General features: G+C 38.8%; 1 protein-coding gene across 1 annotated transcript in view; it reads left to right on the forward strand.

The window, feature by feature from the left end:
* The first annotated feature begins 13,046 nt into the window (after positions 1 to 13,046).
* Positions 13,047 to 18,276, forward strand: part of tmcc3 (transmembrane and coiled-coil domain family 3) — a 24,647-nt gene continuing 19,417 nt past the window's right edge. Inside the window, exon 1 of the mRNA XM_060890032.1 lies at positions 13,047 to 13,407. Within this exon, the coding sequence (XP_060746015.1) occupies positions 13,405 to 13,407 (3 nt within the window). The 5' untranslated portion in view covers positions 13,047 to 13,404. The remainder of the gene's footprint in view (positions 13,408 to 18,276) is intronic.

The following is an 18,276-nucleotide window of genomic DNA, read 5'->3' on the forward strand; positions in this document are numbered from 1 at the left end:
ACGCTTCACTCTCAGGGGACAAGCTGACCCAGATCCGAGCCAAACGGTTTCATGATTTTACAATTCATTCCTCTGGGTTTTGAAGTGAAGAGGAGTTTGATGTCATTGCTCCCATAGCAACAGCTAGTGATGTGAACTGAGATGTTGTGAATGTTAGGTCTCAACACAAGAAATGAGACAAAAGAAAGAAACCCTTCGTTCTTCTTTCGGTTTCTTGGTTCTAAACAGCTTTTGCAGGACAACTCTGCAATATATGAGAAGTCCTAAGCAAATTAAACCTGGTGCCTGTTTGTTTGAGTGTTAATTACACTAATGATGAAGGTGAGTGATCCTAGAGAGTGTATACACTCATTGTCCACTTTAATAGGAACACTTGTAGACATGCTCCTTTATGCAGTTATCAGTTGAAAGCTTGAAAAAAGACCTTGATTTGTTAAGTCTGTGCCCATGTTACTTTGAGTCATGCTGAGAAGCTTTTCTGCCCACCACACTTAGTTATTCAGTTACTTATATCCTTCCTGGCTACTCAGACCAATCTGGCCATTTTCCTCAGACCTCTAATCCATAAGGTGTTTTGTCCCACAGAACTGTTGATCACTGTGTGAACCCTAGAGACGGTTGTGTGTAAAAATCCCAGCAGTTTCTGAAATACTCAGTATGGAACCAATAACCAGGTTACAGTCACAGATGCCACAACTTCCCCCCCATCCTGATGTTTGATGTGAACATTAACTGAAGCTCTTGACCATTCATTCATTCATTCATTCATCTTCTACCGCTTATCCGAACTACCTCGGGTCACGGGGAGCCTGTGCCTATCTCAGGCGTCATCGGGCATCAAGGCAGGATACACCCTGGACGGAGTGCCAACCCATCGCAGGGCACACACACTCTCTCATTCACTCACGCAATCATACACTACGGACAATTTTCCAGAGATGCCAATCAACCTACCATGCATGTCTTTTGACTGGGGGAGGAAACCGGAGTACCCGGAGGAAACCCCCGAGGCACGGGGAGAACATGCAAACTCCACACACACAAGGCGGAGGAGGGAATCGAACCCCCAACCCTGGAGGTGTGAGGCGAACGTGCTAACCACTAAGCCACCGTGCCCCCCAGCTCTTGACCAGTATCTGCATAATCATATACATCATGTTGCTGCCACATGATTGGCTGACTGAATAAAATATTTGAAAAGAATTGTTCTTCCTGTAGAGGACAGTGTTTTCTTAACTTTTGCATTTCTCATTTTGACAAATGCTGGAACAGTCAGACTTCTCTAAAATATTAAGTAAAAACATAGCAGTAATGGATTAACCTGCAAGGTTATAGGGAATACTGAGTAAATTATTACTAATCTTTTCTTGTGGAATTTTAGAGGGTATATGGTAGAGGGTAAACCGGGTTACGGTCAACCTGAGAAAAAAAAAGTGCTTCTTTAATACCCTGAGTGTCATTTTGGCTTAGGCAGGTCTGCACTCTTATTTTGATTAGTAAGCGTGTGTCTGTTTTATTGGCTCTCTTCTGCCTTTTGCTCTCACACTGTGTTAAATGGCTGTCTGGGGTCATAAATTATGGATTAACTCACACACTTACACACACACACACACACACTGAGCGGCAAAGTTTATCTTTGCAACCCTTTCACAAGCAGAGGAATAATATCAGTACACTGTGTGATTATGCAAGCAAATACCTGGCTGTTTATATGATAGCATTAAGATAGCTAATAGCATTTTGGTGTAAATGAGGCCATCTGCCCTCATTTCCAAACACAGCTTAGAGTAAATATAGCATATGTTCCAAATTCTCTCTCTCTCTCTCTCTCTCTCTCTCTCTCTCTCTCTCTCTCTCTCTCTCTCTCTCTCTCTCACACACACACACACACACATCAACACACACAAACTCTTTCGTTTATACAGTATTATCCAGCATTCATAGCATGCACACAATTTCTGTACTTCCTGTGTGCGATTTCTTTAAATAAATGGTCTGGAGAAAACACAGATGTACACAAAACCTGACTCTCATCATTAATTCTTTCATTTTCTACCGCTTATCCGAACTACCTCGGGTCACGGGGAGCCTATGACTATCTCAGGCGTCATCGGGCATCAAGGCAGGATACACCCTGGACGGAGTGCCAACCCATCGCAGGGCACACACACACTCTCGTTCACTCACGCACTCACACACTACGGACAATTTTTCCAGAGATGCCAATCAACCTACCATGCATGACTTTGGACCGGGGGAGGAAACCCAAGTACCCGGAGGAAACCCCCGAGGCACGGGGAGAACATGCAAACTCCACACACACAAGGCGGAGGCGGGAATCGAACCCCCAACCCTGGAGGTGTGAGGCGAACGTACTAACCGCCACCGTGCTCCCTGACTCTCATCATATCTAGCTAAATATTAAATATATTATATTAATATTACTAATCAATATAAATTGTTAATACACATTAGTTTTATTTTCTTTGACACTCAGATTTTTTGCTGTTAACAGATGTCTTAAAGTGGATTGTTTTGGATGTTTATTGAACCAAGAGCAACCGCCCCACAAGTAAGAAAAATATGAAGAATGGTATGAAGTAGAAGCTCAGGCTGATTTCTTTCTAGCCCAGACTGCAGAGTCGAGTGCAACATTGTAGACGGAAGATTGTACTTCACTGATGCTTCCTGAACATGTCAGCAGTAAATGAGGTGATGCCTGTGGTATGGAGATGTCACTGTAATAAATGCAACAAAAGTGGATTATGTACTGTACTCTGTCCTTCTGTCCATCTTGAACATTTTTTATGTTAAATTGTGAAATTTCTTGCTGAAGTGTTCCCCTTTTTAATACTCTAACTAGTGTAGATAATATTCTTGCCATTAATCAAAATACAATGACTGGAACGCTTGAGGAAAGTTTTAAATGTTTGACTTATCAGGCAGGTCTGTGAAGTCAAAAACTTTGAAAAGCCACACACACACACACACACATACACACACACACACAAACACACAGTTTTCTTCATCTATAATTCAAGTGTGTTCGAGACAGGAACCTGAATCATTCATAAAGTGACAGCATGAGCAGTGTGTGTGTGTGTGTGTGTGTGTGTGTATGTGTGTGTGTGTCTGCGTGACAGCATGAGCAGTGTGTGTGTATGTGTGTTTGTGTGTGTGTGTGTGTGTGTGTGTGTGTGTGTGTCTGTGTACCAGATAATATTATGCCATCAGTCAAGCAAAATGGTAGCAGCCATTCTGCTTGTGTGTGTGTGTGCTCACATGCATGTGTGTGTGCGTTTGTGTGTGCGCGTTTGTGTGTGCGTGCTTGTTCTCACATAAGTCTTTCAGCTCTTTTTATCTTCTCCATCAGATGAGTTGAAGTTCTGAATAGTGATGTCACACTGCAGGAGGGCTCGGTGGGCTGATGGGCCAGAGGTCACTCTCTGGGTCACGTTGCTTCAATGCTCCTTTTATCTTCTCTCTGTCTTTCTCTCTCCCTCACTCACATGCTTTCTTTTTGCTGTATTTTGCTTCAATTAAATTAATGAATTGCATATACCAGGGTGATTCCATAAAACAATTAATTAATGAAATAATTTTTTGAACCATGCCCAGCATTGAGTATTTATTTCACGATCCTTTAATGGCCAGTGCTAATTCAGTACTGATAAACAAATAACAATAAACAATACATTGTAGAACAAAACAAGATTTGAGTGCAGATACAGTAGTACAAATGTGCAAATCCTGCAACAGAACTGATTCACTAAAAACAGTAACAGCTAATGTCACTACTGTAACTGTCACTAGCGTACATGTCAGTGGTGCTCCTGTCACTACTGTAACTGTCACTAGTGTACATGTCAGTGGTGCTACTGCCACTACTGTAACTGTCACTAGCGTACATGTCAGTGGTGCTAATGTCACTACTGTAACTGTCACTAGTGTAGATGTCCGTGGTGCTACTGCCACTACTGTAACTGTCACTAGCGTACATGTCAGTGGTGCTAATGTCACTACTGTAACTGTCACTAGTGTACATGTCCGTGGTGCTAATGTCACTACTGTAACTGTCACTAGTGTAGATGTCCGTGGTGCTACTGCCACTACTGTAACTGTCACTAGCGTACATGTCAGTGGTGCTAATGTCACTACTGTAACTGTCACTAGTGTACATGTCTATGGTGCTAATGTCACTACTGTAACTGTCACTAGTGTAGATGTCCGTGGTGCTACTGTCACTACTGTAACTGTCACTAGTGTACATGTCTGTGGTGCTAATGTCACTACTGTAACTGTCACTAGTGTAGATGTCCGTGGTGCTACTGTCACTACTGTAACTGTCACTAGCATACATGCCAGTGGTGCTACTGCCACTACTGTAACTGTCACTAGCGTACATGTCAGTGGTGCTAATGTCACTACTGTAACTGTCACTAGCGTACATCAGTGGTGCTACTGTCACTACTGTGACTGTAATTAGTTAACTGTCACTACTGTAACTGTCACTAGTGTATCTGTCAGTACTGTAACTATCACTACTGTAGCTGTCACTAGTGTAATTGTCAATTGTGTTACTGTCACTAGTTTAACTGTCACTTGCATAACTGTCACTACTCTAGCTGTCACTAGCGTAACTGACACTACTGTAGCTGTCACAAGTGTAACTTTCATTGGTGTTACTGTCACCAGTGTCACTAATACTGTCACTCTTGTAGCTCTGGTGCAAAATTAAACAGATGTTTCTATAACTAATGTAACTGGCACTGGTGTTAACTGGCACCTGTGTAACTGGCACCAGTGTTACTGTCACTGGTGGTACTGTCACTAGTGTAACTGGCAATGGTGTTAATGTTGCTGGTGTTACTGTCATTAGTGTAACTGGCACTGGCCTCACTGTCACCGATGTTACTGTTGCTATTGTAACTGGTGTAGCATTGTAGCTTCAGTGCAGAATTAAATAAGCATTTCAGACACCAATCATATCTAAGATTAGTCTGCTTCATTAGGTGTAGAGGAACATAATATTTCATTTCAATTGTATTTCATTTCAAAGGTTGAGCAGGTTGTTTAAGAAACTAAATTTACATCAAAATCTACAGTTTACAGCTACAGAGGAAATTCACTTTTACCCACATCCTGGAGTCCTTTATCACACAAACAAAAGTACAGGCTCAGAGTTAGTCTCTGGCTGCAGGCATGCTGACGTTAACCTCCACAAGTCCTGATGTTAATGGATATGGATTGGATCATTAACATCTAAGCTTTCAGCACAACGATCACAATAAATTGAAAGAGAGAAGTAAAAGAGTGTCACAAATGTGAATGAAGTGGTTGAAATAACCTGGCCAGAATGGAGACACTCTCATGTTTATGTAAATTTCACATGGTCTTTACATAACACCACCATTTCTCTATTTTCCGCCCACACACCATCTGATCTATATCATACACTTATCTGGAGACATTAATCAAAATGTTCCCTGTTACTATCCTCCATTCAGTGAACAACTGCACATCCTGGGCCCATCTGTTAAACAGGAAAAACTGAATGCTTTACATTCCTGCAAGAGTCAGCAATGCTAAAAAGACAGCACAGACTTTCATCTGGCTTTTTGGCAGTTTTAATAGGATTAATAAACATAAGAGACATAAAAAAATGCTTTAATTAATCTATTTAGACTTGTTGATTACATGGAATTAATTTGCCTGGGCAGATTTAGACACTTCATATTTTATGCATCATCAATTTATTTCCTATGATTCATACATTTTCCCTTTATTTGCATATTTAAATGTACCTCACTTTTTTTTAATGATCAACCGTGAAGTGTATGTAAAGGTGCTGATACGCTCAGTGGAAAATCTGAGTTGTTATTGAACATATGACACTGTTACAGTAATATGTCCTGTTATAAAAGATAATTAGGCTCCAAATCACTAATGTTGTGTGTTCTTACAGAAAGTTTATTAGGTAGAGAAGGAAGATGAGATTACGGTAGGTTTCAGATTTGTGTTTTTATAGAATCATGACTTCTTGATAGATGAAGACTGGATTGAAAAATGTACTGAAAAATTATACTTAACTGAAAATAGGTAGAATGTGTATGACTGAAACATATCAAGCCAAATATGTACTGAAGTGAAAATAAAAAAAGTTGCAACTTTTTTTAAATATATTTATTTTCATATAAAATTGCCAGATGATTTTAGGTGTAACTATTAACAACTACTTAATACATCAGTGCAATTCTATTTGAAAGTGTCATTTTATCTCTGTAAGTTTGCTGGTGTTATGACTATCACTATATTGTTTGATAATTAATTAATCATAAAATAAATGAATTTGACTTGCTGCCTAGTTTGTAATGCTAGTCCCACCTGGCATTAGCATAGAATGTTCGCCTCACACCTTCAGGGTCGGGGTTCGATTCCCGCCTCCACCTTGTGTGTGTGGAGTTTGCATGTTCTCCCCGTGCCTCGGGGGTTTCCTCCGGGTACTCCGGTTTCCTCCCCCAGTCCAAAGACATGCATGGTAGGTTGATTGACATCTCTGGAAAATTGTCCCTAGTGTGTGTTTGTGTGTGTGTGTGTGCCCTGCGATGGGTTGGCACTCCGTCCAGGATGTATCCTGCCTTGATGCCCGATGACGCCTGAGATAGGCACAGGCTCCCCGTGACCCGAGGTAGTTCGGATAAGCGGTAGAAGATGAATGAATGATATTTATATATATATATATATATATATATATATATATATATATATATATATATATATATATATATATATATATTGCATAGCATCAGAAAATCACCACAGATGGCTTGGTAAATGATTAGCTGCTAAACTCAGCTCATTCAATTGATATACCCATAGCATCCAGTCAACAGTTGCTTTGTAAAAAGAAAAGAAAAGAAACGTTTTCTTAAAGAAGAAATGTTTTTCTTGAAAATGTAATTGAGTGGTTTTTCCCTAAAAATGAAACTCACACAAAGTATAAATAGCCCAAAATAATTTTCAAGTATAATTCAAAGGTACATTTATAACATTTTCTGTAAAAGTCATTGTTCATTATAAAATGAAAAATGGTAATCATAATAAAACAGATGTACCGAAACAAGTGCATACAGACAGCAAGAAAGCTAATGAACTCTTTCTTCTTGTTTCCTGTTCTCTAATGTGGTAGCGATTTTGTGTCATTCTGCATGACTGAGTCCATTGAAGCTTTTTGGATAATTAGTGTTTGATCGAGTTTAATGGCAGCCCAAAGTTATCTAATGGTGAAAAATAGACTAAATTTAGCACTACTTAGTAAAAGTAGTGGAATGTTACCCAGGACAACACACTGACCTGTGTCAGCCTGTGTCAAGGTGATCCACAAATACATGCAGTGCAGGTTGTTCCAGTCAATGACACAATGACAAAGTCAGGCAAATTACAGAGACAGGAAGTTTTTCAGGAAATCTGAGGGAACAAACACGAATCTCTAGGAATGTTCATGTGGGAGTGTGTGAGTGATTCAGCGAACCAAGAATACAAAGTCCTTACAGTTATTTATACTGATTTCAGGATTTTTAAGTGCACTTTTTTCCTTTTATTTTTTAACACAGCACTAATTTCACCGGATTTTGAGACCATTTTGCACCGAAAAGCTCCTGAACAAATAGTCAAGGTGTTCAGATTGTAATGTCACACATGAACTGATCATTTCAGATATTTAAAGGTAGCAAGTGCAAGCTAGCCTGCTAGATAGCTAACTTTGTATATAACTTGTATGTAACTGAAAGGGGGAAGTCATGGCCTAATGGTTAGAGAGTTTGACTCCTAACCCTAAGGTTGTGGGTTCAAGTCTTAGACCGGCAATACCACGACAAGGCACCGAACCCCCCCAACTGCTCCCCGGTTGCCCACTGATCCGGGTGTGTGTTCACGGTGTGTGTGTTCACTGTTGTGTGTGTGTGCACTTTGGATGGGTTAAATGCAGAGAACGAAATCTGAGCATTGGTCACCATACTTAGCTGTATGTCACATCACTTATTATTAAATACTACTAGTGATGCTTTATTAGGAATTCACAAGAGGGTTGGTTATCCATTTAGTTATATTTATACATTCTGACATTTTAATGAGTTAAATAGGTAAAGTTGAGTAGAAAATGTACACAAATTAAGTAATTAATTAATCAATCAATCAATCAGTCAATCAATTAATTACTTAAATGAGCTTATTGTCATGTTCATGAAAACTTGACTTTTACTTGGTGCATTATCATTCTGAAAGTGGTCATTAGGAGATGGTAAATTGTGGCCATGAAAGGATGCACAGAGACCCAATAGACCCTTTAAACCTTCCTCACCACATTAATCACCATCACCACTGCTGACACGTGGAGGGCCTGTGGACCTTACCATCTACATGTCAGAACAGAAATTGAGATTCTTCAGACATTGATCAGCTGACATTTTTCTAAACTTCAACTGTCTAGTTCAAGTGAACCTGTACCCACAGTAGCCTCATATTCCTGTTTGTAGCTGTGAGGAGTGAAATCCGATGTGGTCTTCTGCTGTGTTGAGGCACCAACAACCACACCACAAAGTCACTGAGATCACATTTATATATAAACAGTAACTGGAGCATTTGACCTGCATATAAATAATATATATTGTGCCACAGCAATGTGTTTGGCTGATTGTATAACTGCATGAATAAATATGTACACGTGTGTAACCAGTACTTTTTCTACTGCAGAGTTTTTCGTAATGTGTCAGTAAATACAAGGCTAGAGATTGACTACAATTGAATCAATGAGCTGTGGTGTAAAGCTTATTATACAGTTTGATGGAAAGTTCAGTCATGACATTTACACAGTTTTCCACAAAGGTATTTACTTCACACATTTAAATAACTGCAGATTAGTTTCAGTGTATGACTCATTATCAACAAACCCAAGTGTATTTTTGGTTTGTCCTCATAGCTAGGTTTCCTTTACTTACTATAACTACATTAGCGTTAAAGAGTTATGAGTTAGTAACTAGTAATAAGTAGTAAATTTAATTCTTAACATGTCTTGGCTGATGGACTACATTTATGTTTATTTATATTTTTCTTTTAAGCTGAACTGCTGTTATAAATATTTATAACCTTCTGATTAAAGCAGACTGAAAATCATTGACTCGCAGTGAAACTGTGTTAATGGCTTAGTGTCACTCAAGTATCCTTTAAATGATCGTTTTATTTATTTTTTTTATAATCCCAGTACATATGTTCTTAAAATTGGAAAAATAATCAGTAAAAAAAAAACCTCAAGACATGGTGATCAGGAGCTGCTCTGAAACATTCTGACAAGCCTGTAATATTATCTGGCAGTCAGAGCTACTCGAGTTGTGTTTGGGTGAAGATTTGGACACATGTGGCATGCATCATCGGGTCCCGACTTTAAGCAGGATGGTTAAAGGTCTGGCTATCATCACAGAAATGTTGAGAAGTCAGAGGCATAATTAAAAGGGGAGAAATTCTATCGAAATACACATGGTCTAATATTTTGATAGGGGTGGTATAATTAACAATTAGTACAGGTGTTGTACAGCTGAATGTGTGAACTTCTTTCTATCTAGTACTGCATATTAAGAATAACCTTTAATTTACAATCACTTGCTGTCAGTAAAAAGGTAAAATATAGCTGTGCAAACTCTCAATATCTGTAATGCCAAATTAAGTACATGTAATTAATACTAATGCTCTAGTTTAAGGTACAAAAAAAGTACCTTTAATGCAGACACTTCAGTGACAACTGTTTGTAGCCTGAAAGGCTTGAAATGTGAGATATGAGTGATTGAGCATGTGCACTCTATCTCTCAGCTCAGTGGACCGTTTAAAAGTGTACGTTTGGGACAGATGAAATTCATTTTCATCAGTCCATTTTTTTATATGACATTATGAGGCTATGTTCACAGCCTCTTCTCCAACCTCTTTTAATAAAATTTTATTTCATTTCATTTAATATATCCCTTGATTTTTGTGTTTTAATCTTATGCTATAATAATTTACCCTTAACAGTTTTATTTAGCATGCTATTGTTCCCTGAATTAGTTATCTATTATGAGGAAATAACTTTGCCATGGTAAATTTCAAAGCATCAATTTCTGTGTAAAGGCATCTGTTAAATGCTAGAAATGTAAATATAAATATCAACCAAAAAAAAAAATTTGGTCTGATTTTATTTCTGGACAACATACAGTAGGAGAATGTGGCTAACAAGTATTTAGGGATGATATTATCCTCCAGTTTAGCACTGTTTAGCACTTATCAGTATGTGAAGCAGGTCCATCAATCTGAAGTCTTCAGAACTTCAAACAGTTTGTGTGGTTTCTGACACTATATGATACACTGCACCAAATGTTCTACAGATGTTGACAATGTAAAATATCTCAAATGTGGTGGATTGTCAGCATGTATTTTAGTATCAGTGCACATCTGCATCAGACAAATGGTATTACTGAGACAATCAGTGTGACATGAGTGTGTGATGATTCAGACATGCAGCTTGCATGGTACTAAACTGGAGGCTATAATATTTCCTCACTTGTTAGTCATATAAGCCTCTTGGCTCTAATACAGAACTAAAGAGGATATATTTGGACATCAATCATTCTGATTAGGGTGGATGGAGAACATTTTGTATATCTACTTCTTTCACAATTTCTTTCTTTTTTTTTTTTTTAACTCACACAGAGATGTCTCGTTGTCTTGAGATGTCAAGAGATGTCTTGTTCTTTCCGCTCTTCCCCTCTCAGAGATTTGTATTCACATGGAAATATTAGTACAGCAATTTAAATCAAATGATTTGTGCTGGGAGATTACATCGCATTGTTACTGAAGCGGTCCAAATAGAGCCAAATCTTTACTGGATGCACCGAAAAAGGTGAATGATTAACACTAGAGCAGGCTCCATCTGCTTAGTAAATTTCAGATTTGGACTAATCTCCTCCATGAAAAGTCATCATAGTTCTGATCTGCTGTCTGTGTTGTTCAGAATATGTCCTGCCTGAGAGAATGAGAAAATTAAAAACAGCAACATGAAGCACAACAGATGATCTTAGGCTGTACATGGTTTTTTAATCCCAGGTCCTTTAAAAATTCACTAAAGCCGTGAAAGCGTTTCTGCGCTGAAACATTTATGCACGCAGGAACCATTGTGTCTATCTATTGCAAGAAACGATCAGATTTCACACTAGCTCTCTTTTTTCCTAGTGAGACACACTGGTACTTTATAGCTTTGTTGCAGTCAGACAGACATGGGCAATTTAAAATTTTTGTAGTGAGAAAGTTTGAAACAACCCAGAAGACATCTGATGTTATCTCTGTGGAGGTTCTATCAGCCATGGCTTTCCTGCATTCTGGGATATTTGACCTATGGTTTTGCTGTGCTGCCGATCAGGTGTGATTTGGAAAAAAGGCTGACATTATGCAAGTCTGGATATAGATTCTCATTGAAAATAATTTCCAAGAAAATAGCTTCATTTCGTCTGAACTTGCAGGTAAGTGTCCTAATACATCTGTTTTCTATGCTGGGCCTTGAGTTTAACCATACATTTTAATGTGTTTCCTGTTCTAACTCACCTATTTTCCCTATTAAAGGCTGTTAGTGAACATATTATTCGTGTTAACTGTGAAATCCAGAAAATCACTAAGAAGTCTAGTGCCAGTGAACATTGGGTCTGTAGTATACATCTTTAATGATGTCACACAACAACATGACATCTCATTTGTAAAACTCTGCAAAGATGCCACAAAGCTGAAAGAATCAATTATTTTTTGTGTTATTACTCATCGCTTGCCAACCATAGATTATATAGTGTTGCTGTATTAAAGTATTATAGCTTGTTATTAGCTAAATTATTTCATTAACATTTGTGAGAATGAAATGCTTATCAGGCTAGGTTATTCAATTCAATTCAATTCAAGTTTATTTGTATAGCGCTTTTCACAATTGACATTGTCTCAGAGAAGCTTTACAGAACATAAACATAGAACAAAAGGTTGTTATAAAGTATAATATAAAGATTAATATAATACAAAAATTCAAGATTAATTTTAGATATATTTGAATGTGTTTGTATTTATCCCCATTGAGCAAGTCTGAGGTGACTCAGGTGACTGTGGTGAGGAAAAACTCCCTTTAATGGAAGGAAGAAACCTTGAGAGAAACCAGACTCAAAGGGGAACCTCATCCTCATATGGGTGACACCGGAGGGTGTGATTATAAATATACAGTCTGACGAATGTTGTAATGATGCAAAAGACCACATGCAGTTGGCATCTCCTCTTTAGTATCGCAGAGTCTAACCGGATCTGGTAGATCTCTAGATGCCTCAGGATCCTCACAGAGTCGGCCTCATCTCAGTGGAGGTCCAAAATCTTTGTCGCACGGAAGACAATCAGTGCTGGTACAATTACTGGATGCCTCGGGATGGGTATAAAGAGAGAAACAGTGGAGAGGGATTAACGTAGCTGCTGTTCATAATGTATCATACTATATGTTTGTGTTATAAACGTTGTTTCAGTGCAGTTTATGTTTGATTCTGCATCGTAGACGGTTCTGCACATTCATCACCAAGCATAATGTTTGCATTTCTTTTGTTGTTACACTTTGCATGTTCATTTTGATTAGTCATAGCCTCAGATGCTTCACTCCCCAGACCACAAGACCTTTCTGGCCACAAGACTCAGAATCATGGAGTCTACCATAATTTTTCGACTGAATGTAGGTTTAGTGTTAAAATTTACCCGACTCAGTAATAAAAGCTTGATTACTACACCATTAAAGTGACTGGTATCTAACTATACAGAGTACATCAGTGAATGTACTTGCTAGCTAATTTTCATATTTACACCACTGAATTCACACGTACTCCGACTCATGTAGGTAAAAAGTAATATTTGACTCGAATCGATTCATGAGTCGTAAATGAGAATCGGTTCATTCACGAATCAAACCCTAACCAGCTAGAAGGAGGGGCGAGTGTCGGTGAGCGCGTGGAGGGGCGCGTGAACACAGAATAATAATGAATGTATCGGCTGAGTCGGTGCTGCTTCGGTTTCAGCTTGAGCTCGAGCGCAGCCGGATTATCATCACGAGGGGCAGAGAGAAGGAGTGTGTGTGTGTGTTTCTAGAGAAAGGAAGCAAGCAAGCAAGAAAGAAAGAAAGAAAGAGAGAGACAGAGAGAGAAAGAGAGAAAGCAAGCGCGCGCGCGCCCCCGTTCATTCCACTCAAATAATGTAGACGAAAGCAGCAGAGACGCCGAGTGATACTGTGTTTATAGCGGAAAGTATGTTCACAGTGTCGGTGCTGCAGCTGGGAAAAGTTCAACTCAGACCCCTACAGAAGACTTCACGGAGAAAATGGTACAGAACCTGGTCTATGTTAAAATCTGTGTGTGTGTGTGTGTGTGTGTGTGTGTGTGTGTGTGTGTGTGTGTGTGTATATGTGTGTGTATATGTGTGTGTATATGTGTGTGTATATGTGTGTATATGTGTGTGTATGTGTGTGTATGTGTGTGTATGTGTGTGTGTGTCTCTCTCTCTCTCTCTCTTTCTGTCTGGGTGTGTTTCATTTGTTGTCATATCGCTTGGTGATTGAGGTTGGGTATACACACACACACACACTCATGTATAGTTGATTATATATGATACATAACTATACAATCATATATATATACACACACACACGCGTATAAACAAACCAAACTCAGTGTTGGCAGATTGACAGACTCAGTAAATCAGTGAATATACTGTATATATATATATATATATGTATACACACACACAGTTGCTATATATGATACATAACTATAAAGTCATGTATAGTTTTATATATATATATATATATATATATATAACAAATGTGATAACCCTTACAAGGCGGTCAGGGTTCACACACTGTTGAGAAGTAGCTGACAGTTAGCTTTGGGGTGAGTGTGTGTGTGTGAGTGTGAGTGTGAGTGTGTGTGACTTCTGAATCATGTGTGAAGTGTAACCTCACCAGCACTAAACTTTGCATGGCTTCAAATAGCTTTAAATAAAACAATAATACAAGCATTCAGTACCCTGCATGTATTATGCATGCATTGCCTCTGTATTATTATAAGAAGGTCAGGGTCTGATTCCCATCGCTTAATTCTTATTTTAACTGTGAGGTTCACTACCAACCACACAAACGCTCCTCCTCTTTAACTCCCATACTCTCAGCTCTTGAGGTATCTAGAGCATTATTTACTAGCTATTATTCTGACTGCTCATGGCTTTGTATGCTGTAGCGTTACCGTTTCTCTTAACTAGAACTAAGAGACTTAAAGTTGTTCAAAAACAACGATGCCACTATGTTCAAAGCAACCTTCATGAATGGCCCTGACTCAACTCAACCCCACTAAACACCTTTGGTATGAACATGAACACAGACTACACCTAGACCACCTCACCCAGCATCAGAGATAACTTAAGAATAATTTGTTTTATCACATTTTACTTTCTTCTGTTTTGCTCCTAAATTACGTATATGTAAAATTTAGTAGCAAGGGTTTTTACCTTGTGTCAAACCCAGGGATCGTATGACTTTCATTCTTTTTAATTATCACTGGCTTCCAGTCCAATCTCCTGTTACTTTGAAGACACTCTATATTACCTGTGAGGCTGAAGTTCTTCTCTCTCACACACATATTTCATCCCTATAGACCTGCTTGCTCTTTAGACTCTAGTTACAATCTATTGTGCTAAATTGAAACCAGCCTATTATTTCCTCTTGTTGCTTGTGAATTTTTTTTCCTTTTCTTTTGTGAAACTAAGAATTTATACTTTTGGTTGCTTATTGCAGAGGTTTAGACATTTTTTCATTATATAAGTACATTATTTTGAATTGATCTTGTTGTGTGTGTTCCTGTACGTTAGAGCATGTTAGTGTCTGACTTCATCTGCCTGTAAGAGCGACTGTACATTGCACAAGGTATGAAGTGATACGATCTTGTACGTACAGTCATGCATGATTTATTAAAACTGTTGGTGTTTCCACAAGACTCGATGATGTGTGATCACACGTTATAAGTTAATCAACATATGACGGTAAGTGTGTAAATGTTGGCTCCAGAAGTATTTTAAAAGCAGTAACTGTCTAGAAACCGAGAATCCCAGTCAGGTGCTAGAGTTGGACTTTTCTTCCGTAACCTTCACGTGAGAAAATGCCTTGATTGCCGTTCTAGCTGAGCTGGTTATCAAAGTGCTGATTGCTTTAATTCATTCACAATGCTAATCAGTACGTAAAAAGTGAAATTTTATCTAAGAGGAGAATAGAACACGGATCACTGATTGAGGATGGGGATGGAAAGCCAGGACTCGGGTGGGGGGGGATCGAAAGGGTTAAATTCGCTGATAGAAGAACAACAGCACGATTAAGCCTCAGTCATGCAGTGATCTTTGCGCACTGAGAGTTCTTGGAGGAACAGAGCAGAACCTGATTCACTCAGGAATTCTCAGGATCCAGGAATTCTTCTGGTCCCGCATGCTCGGTCATCTCTAACTGAGAGTAATATGACCACAATGCTCAGGCATACAGAGCCACAACAAACAAACCAGGTGTAAAGTGTCCTTCAGTAGCACACTCGGAATATGATGAATATTTAAGCGGAATACCTAAGCAGTTTCCAGTGCAATGGAGTGAGCTCTTTGGTTAAATAACTGTGCATTTAAGCATGAAGTAGCTAAACCGGTTCGAGATGTAAGTGTACGTGAGTCAGTGTCTTACTCCTGTGGGGTTCATTAAGCTGTACATTAATGAAATGAAAGCACACAACCCATCTTATCAGACACCTTGTAATTGAATGGCTTTAACATCACAGCTTGACATACTCTTAAGAAATTCTAGTGAGGACCTGATTCAGTAATGGTGAGGTTTATGGATTTTTTTTTTTTTGGTCAAAACAAATTACCCATACCCTGTTAATGTTGATTTATTCCATTCTAAGAAGAACATTGTGTCTACGAGTTGTTATGAAACAGTAGTGTATATGAAACGAATGCTTGATGACCTGTCTGGCTCTTATAGCTGTTCCCACGCAAAGAACATTTTATTCGTCCCGATTGGCAAATGCTTTTATCAAAAAAGGATTTATAGTTATAGCTGAGCAGATGAAGGTTATGGGCTATGTTCAACAGTAGCAGTTCGGCACTATTCATTTCAGTCCAAAGCCTTAATTACTCAAGTGTTTGTGGACACCTATATGTGGATCTTTTACTGTTTCCATGAAGTTCTGCACCCCAGATGTCTTCACCCAACATCAGTGTCTGATCTCACTAATGCTCTTGTAGCTGACTGATCTAGAGGCTGAGGCCAGAAGAGCGGAGGCTGTTATAGGATTAAAAAGGGGTCACGTTCATATTTATGCCCAATGGGACGTTCAAGAGCAGATATAGGATTAATAGGAGAAAAGTGAAAGTGTGTCACGGAAGTACCGTTCCAGTATCAGTCCAAATTAGAGTACATCTAATATAAATGAAAGACATGTGAGACCTCTGATTTGAAGAAGCAGTGGAAGGTTTAAGAGCATATTTATACTTTCTGTTCTGACTGGCTACTCATTCTGGCCCAGTTCTTTGTTTCCACTTCTAAGAAACTGGAAGAAAGAGCCAACTTAAAATTCCCTTTTTGTATCACCTGACTTTAGTCGGTTTACTGGATGCCTGTAATGGGCTCCGGAGATGAACAGCGGTCTACATGTTAACCGTGTTACTGTTTACCATGCCTATGTATTCACAAGATGTATCTTGCAGTCATTTGCCTCATCGCTTGTGCACCAAGTGACCACAACAGAATAAACAAACTACCGTTGTGTGTCAGATGACATTTGAGTACTAACACTAATGGTTTTCTTGTTACAAACAGTATTTGAGTCTTAAACCTTACAAAAGGCTTTTAATCTGTATTTTGGATTTTTGGGATTAGTGAATATTTTTGAATGTATAGTGAGGGATTTTGGTTGAGATACAGATCATGACAACCGTCACACCAGTGACGGAATGTTTTCGGCCGAAACGGAGCCTGTTTAATGCCAGTGCGCATGAACTTGCTAAACGTTTCAGTCTGACTTGGATACCAGATGGACAAAAGAGTTTTGGCTTTGACATGTCATTTAGTGAATGCTGCATTTTAATCTTCCAGATGTATTTAAGATACTAAGATGAGTATGTGAACAATGCTGCTTGTGTAGCTGCTGCACACACACACACACACACACGCACGCACACACACACAGTACACTGTAAGATTTTGCTCTTGTGATAAGAGAAGTTCAAATTCCAACAAAGACGGACATATGAGAGTTCATAGATCATAGTCATCATCTGCTCTGAGTTACACTCAGTGTAATTATTAGCAGATTGCTTTCAGTTAGAGAGGTGACAGACAACATCTGACAGCTAAACCCCTATTTGAGATCTTTGGGTGGAAGGGATGACCTTAACACTAACCGATCATGGGCATCTGTGAAGTTGCATTAATTACAGAGTGCTGTCAGTTTGTGTTAACTTGTTCAGCTGCACTGCATTGTTTGTTTCCTGTGTCTCAAGATGTGTATTAGTTGTACACGGCACGAGTTCCTTAGGATTTACAGCACCAGGAGAACATGTGCCCTCACACACTTTATAGACCTGATGCTCAAGGCAGTCATAAACTTTAGTCATATACTTTTCCAACCATGAGTACAAATGGAGTTCTGTCGCGTTCACGTTTTGCTGACGCCTGAGTTTTCTCATGACAGTTTATTTCCAAACATGATAAGGATATCATGTATAATAATCACTTACCTACATAATCACTTCACAAGCATGATTATTAGCTCTTATACTGAGCAGATCATAAGCAGCAAATGATTTCTGACTAAATTATTTACTAAAATTATTCTGCACTATTTGGTAAAAGCAGTCAGGAGCAGATCACAAAGACAGGAAGCATGTGTTAGCCCTCGCCCGCTGAGATTTATGCCTGATGGGTATTGTGCGACAGGGGAAATGAGCTAATGGGTGGGAAGATTTGAGGTAAGACCTTAAAAAAATAACCAGAATTAAGATCCCTTATTAATGGAAATCACAATCACGAGAGCAACTGTTTATTTAACTGCATACATGAATGTGACAAAAAGTGTGTTCATGTTTTATATTTGACAAATATTTTGTCATCTTAAAGGTGGTTAGGTGTGTGTTCACAGTCACTGAGGCGGACAGTTATGT

Source organism: Tachysurus vachellii, chromosome 16 (assembly GCF_030014155.1).
Source record: "Tachysurus vachellii isolate PV-2020 chromosome 16, HZAU_Pvac_v1, whole genome shotgun sequence".
In the NCBI taxonomy this organism is placed as follows: Eukaryota; Metazoa; Chordata; class Actinopteri; order Siluriformes; family Bagridae; genus Tachysurus; species Tachysurus vachellii.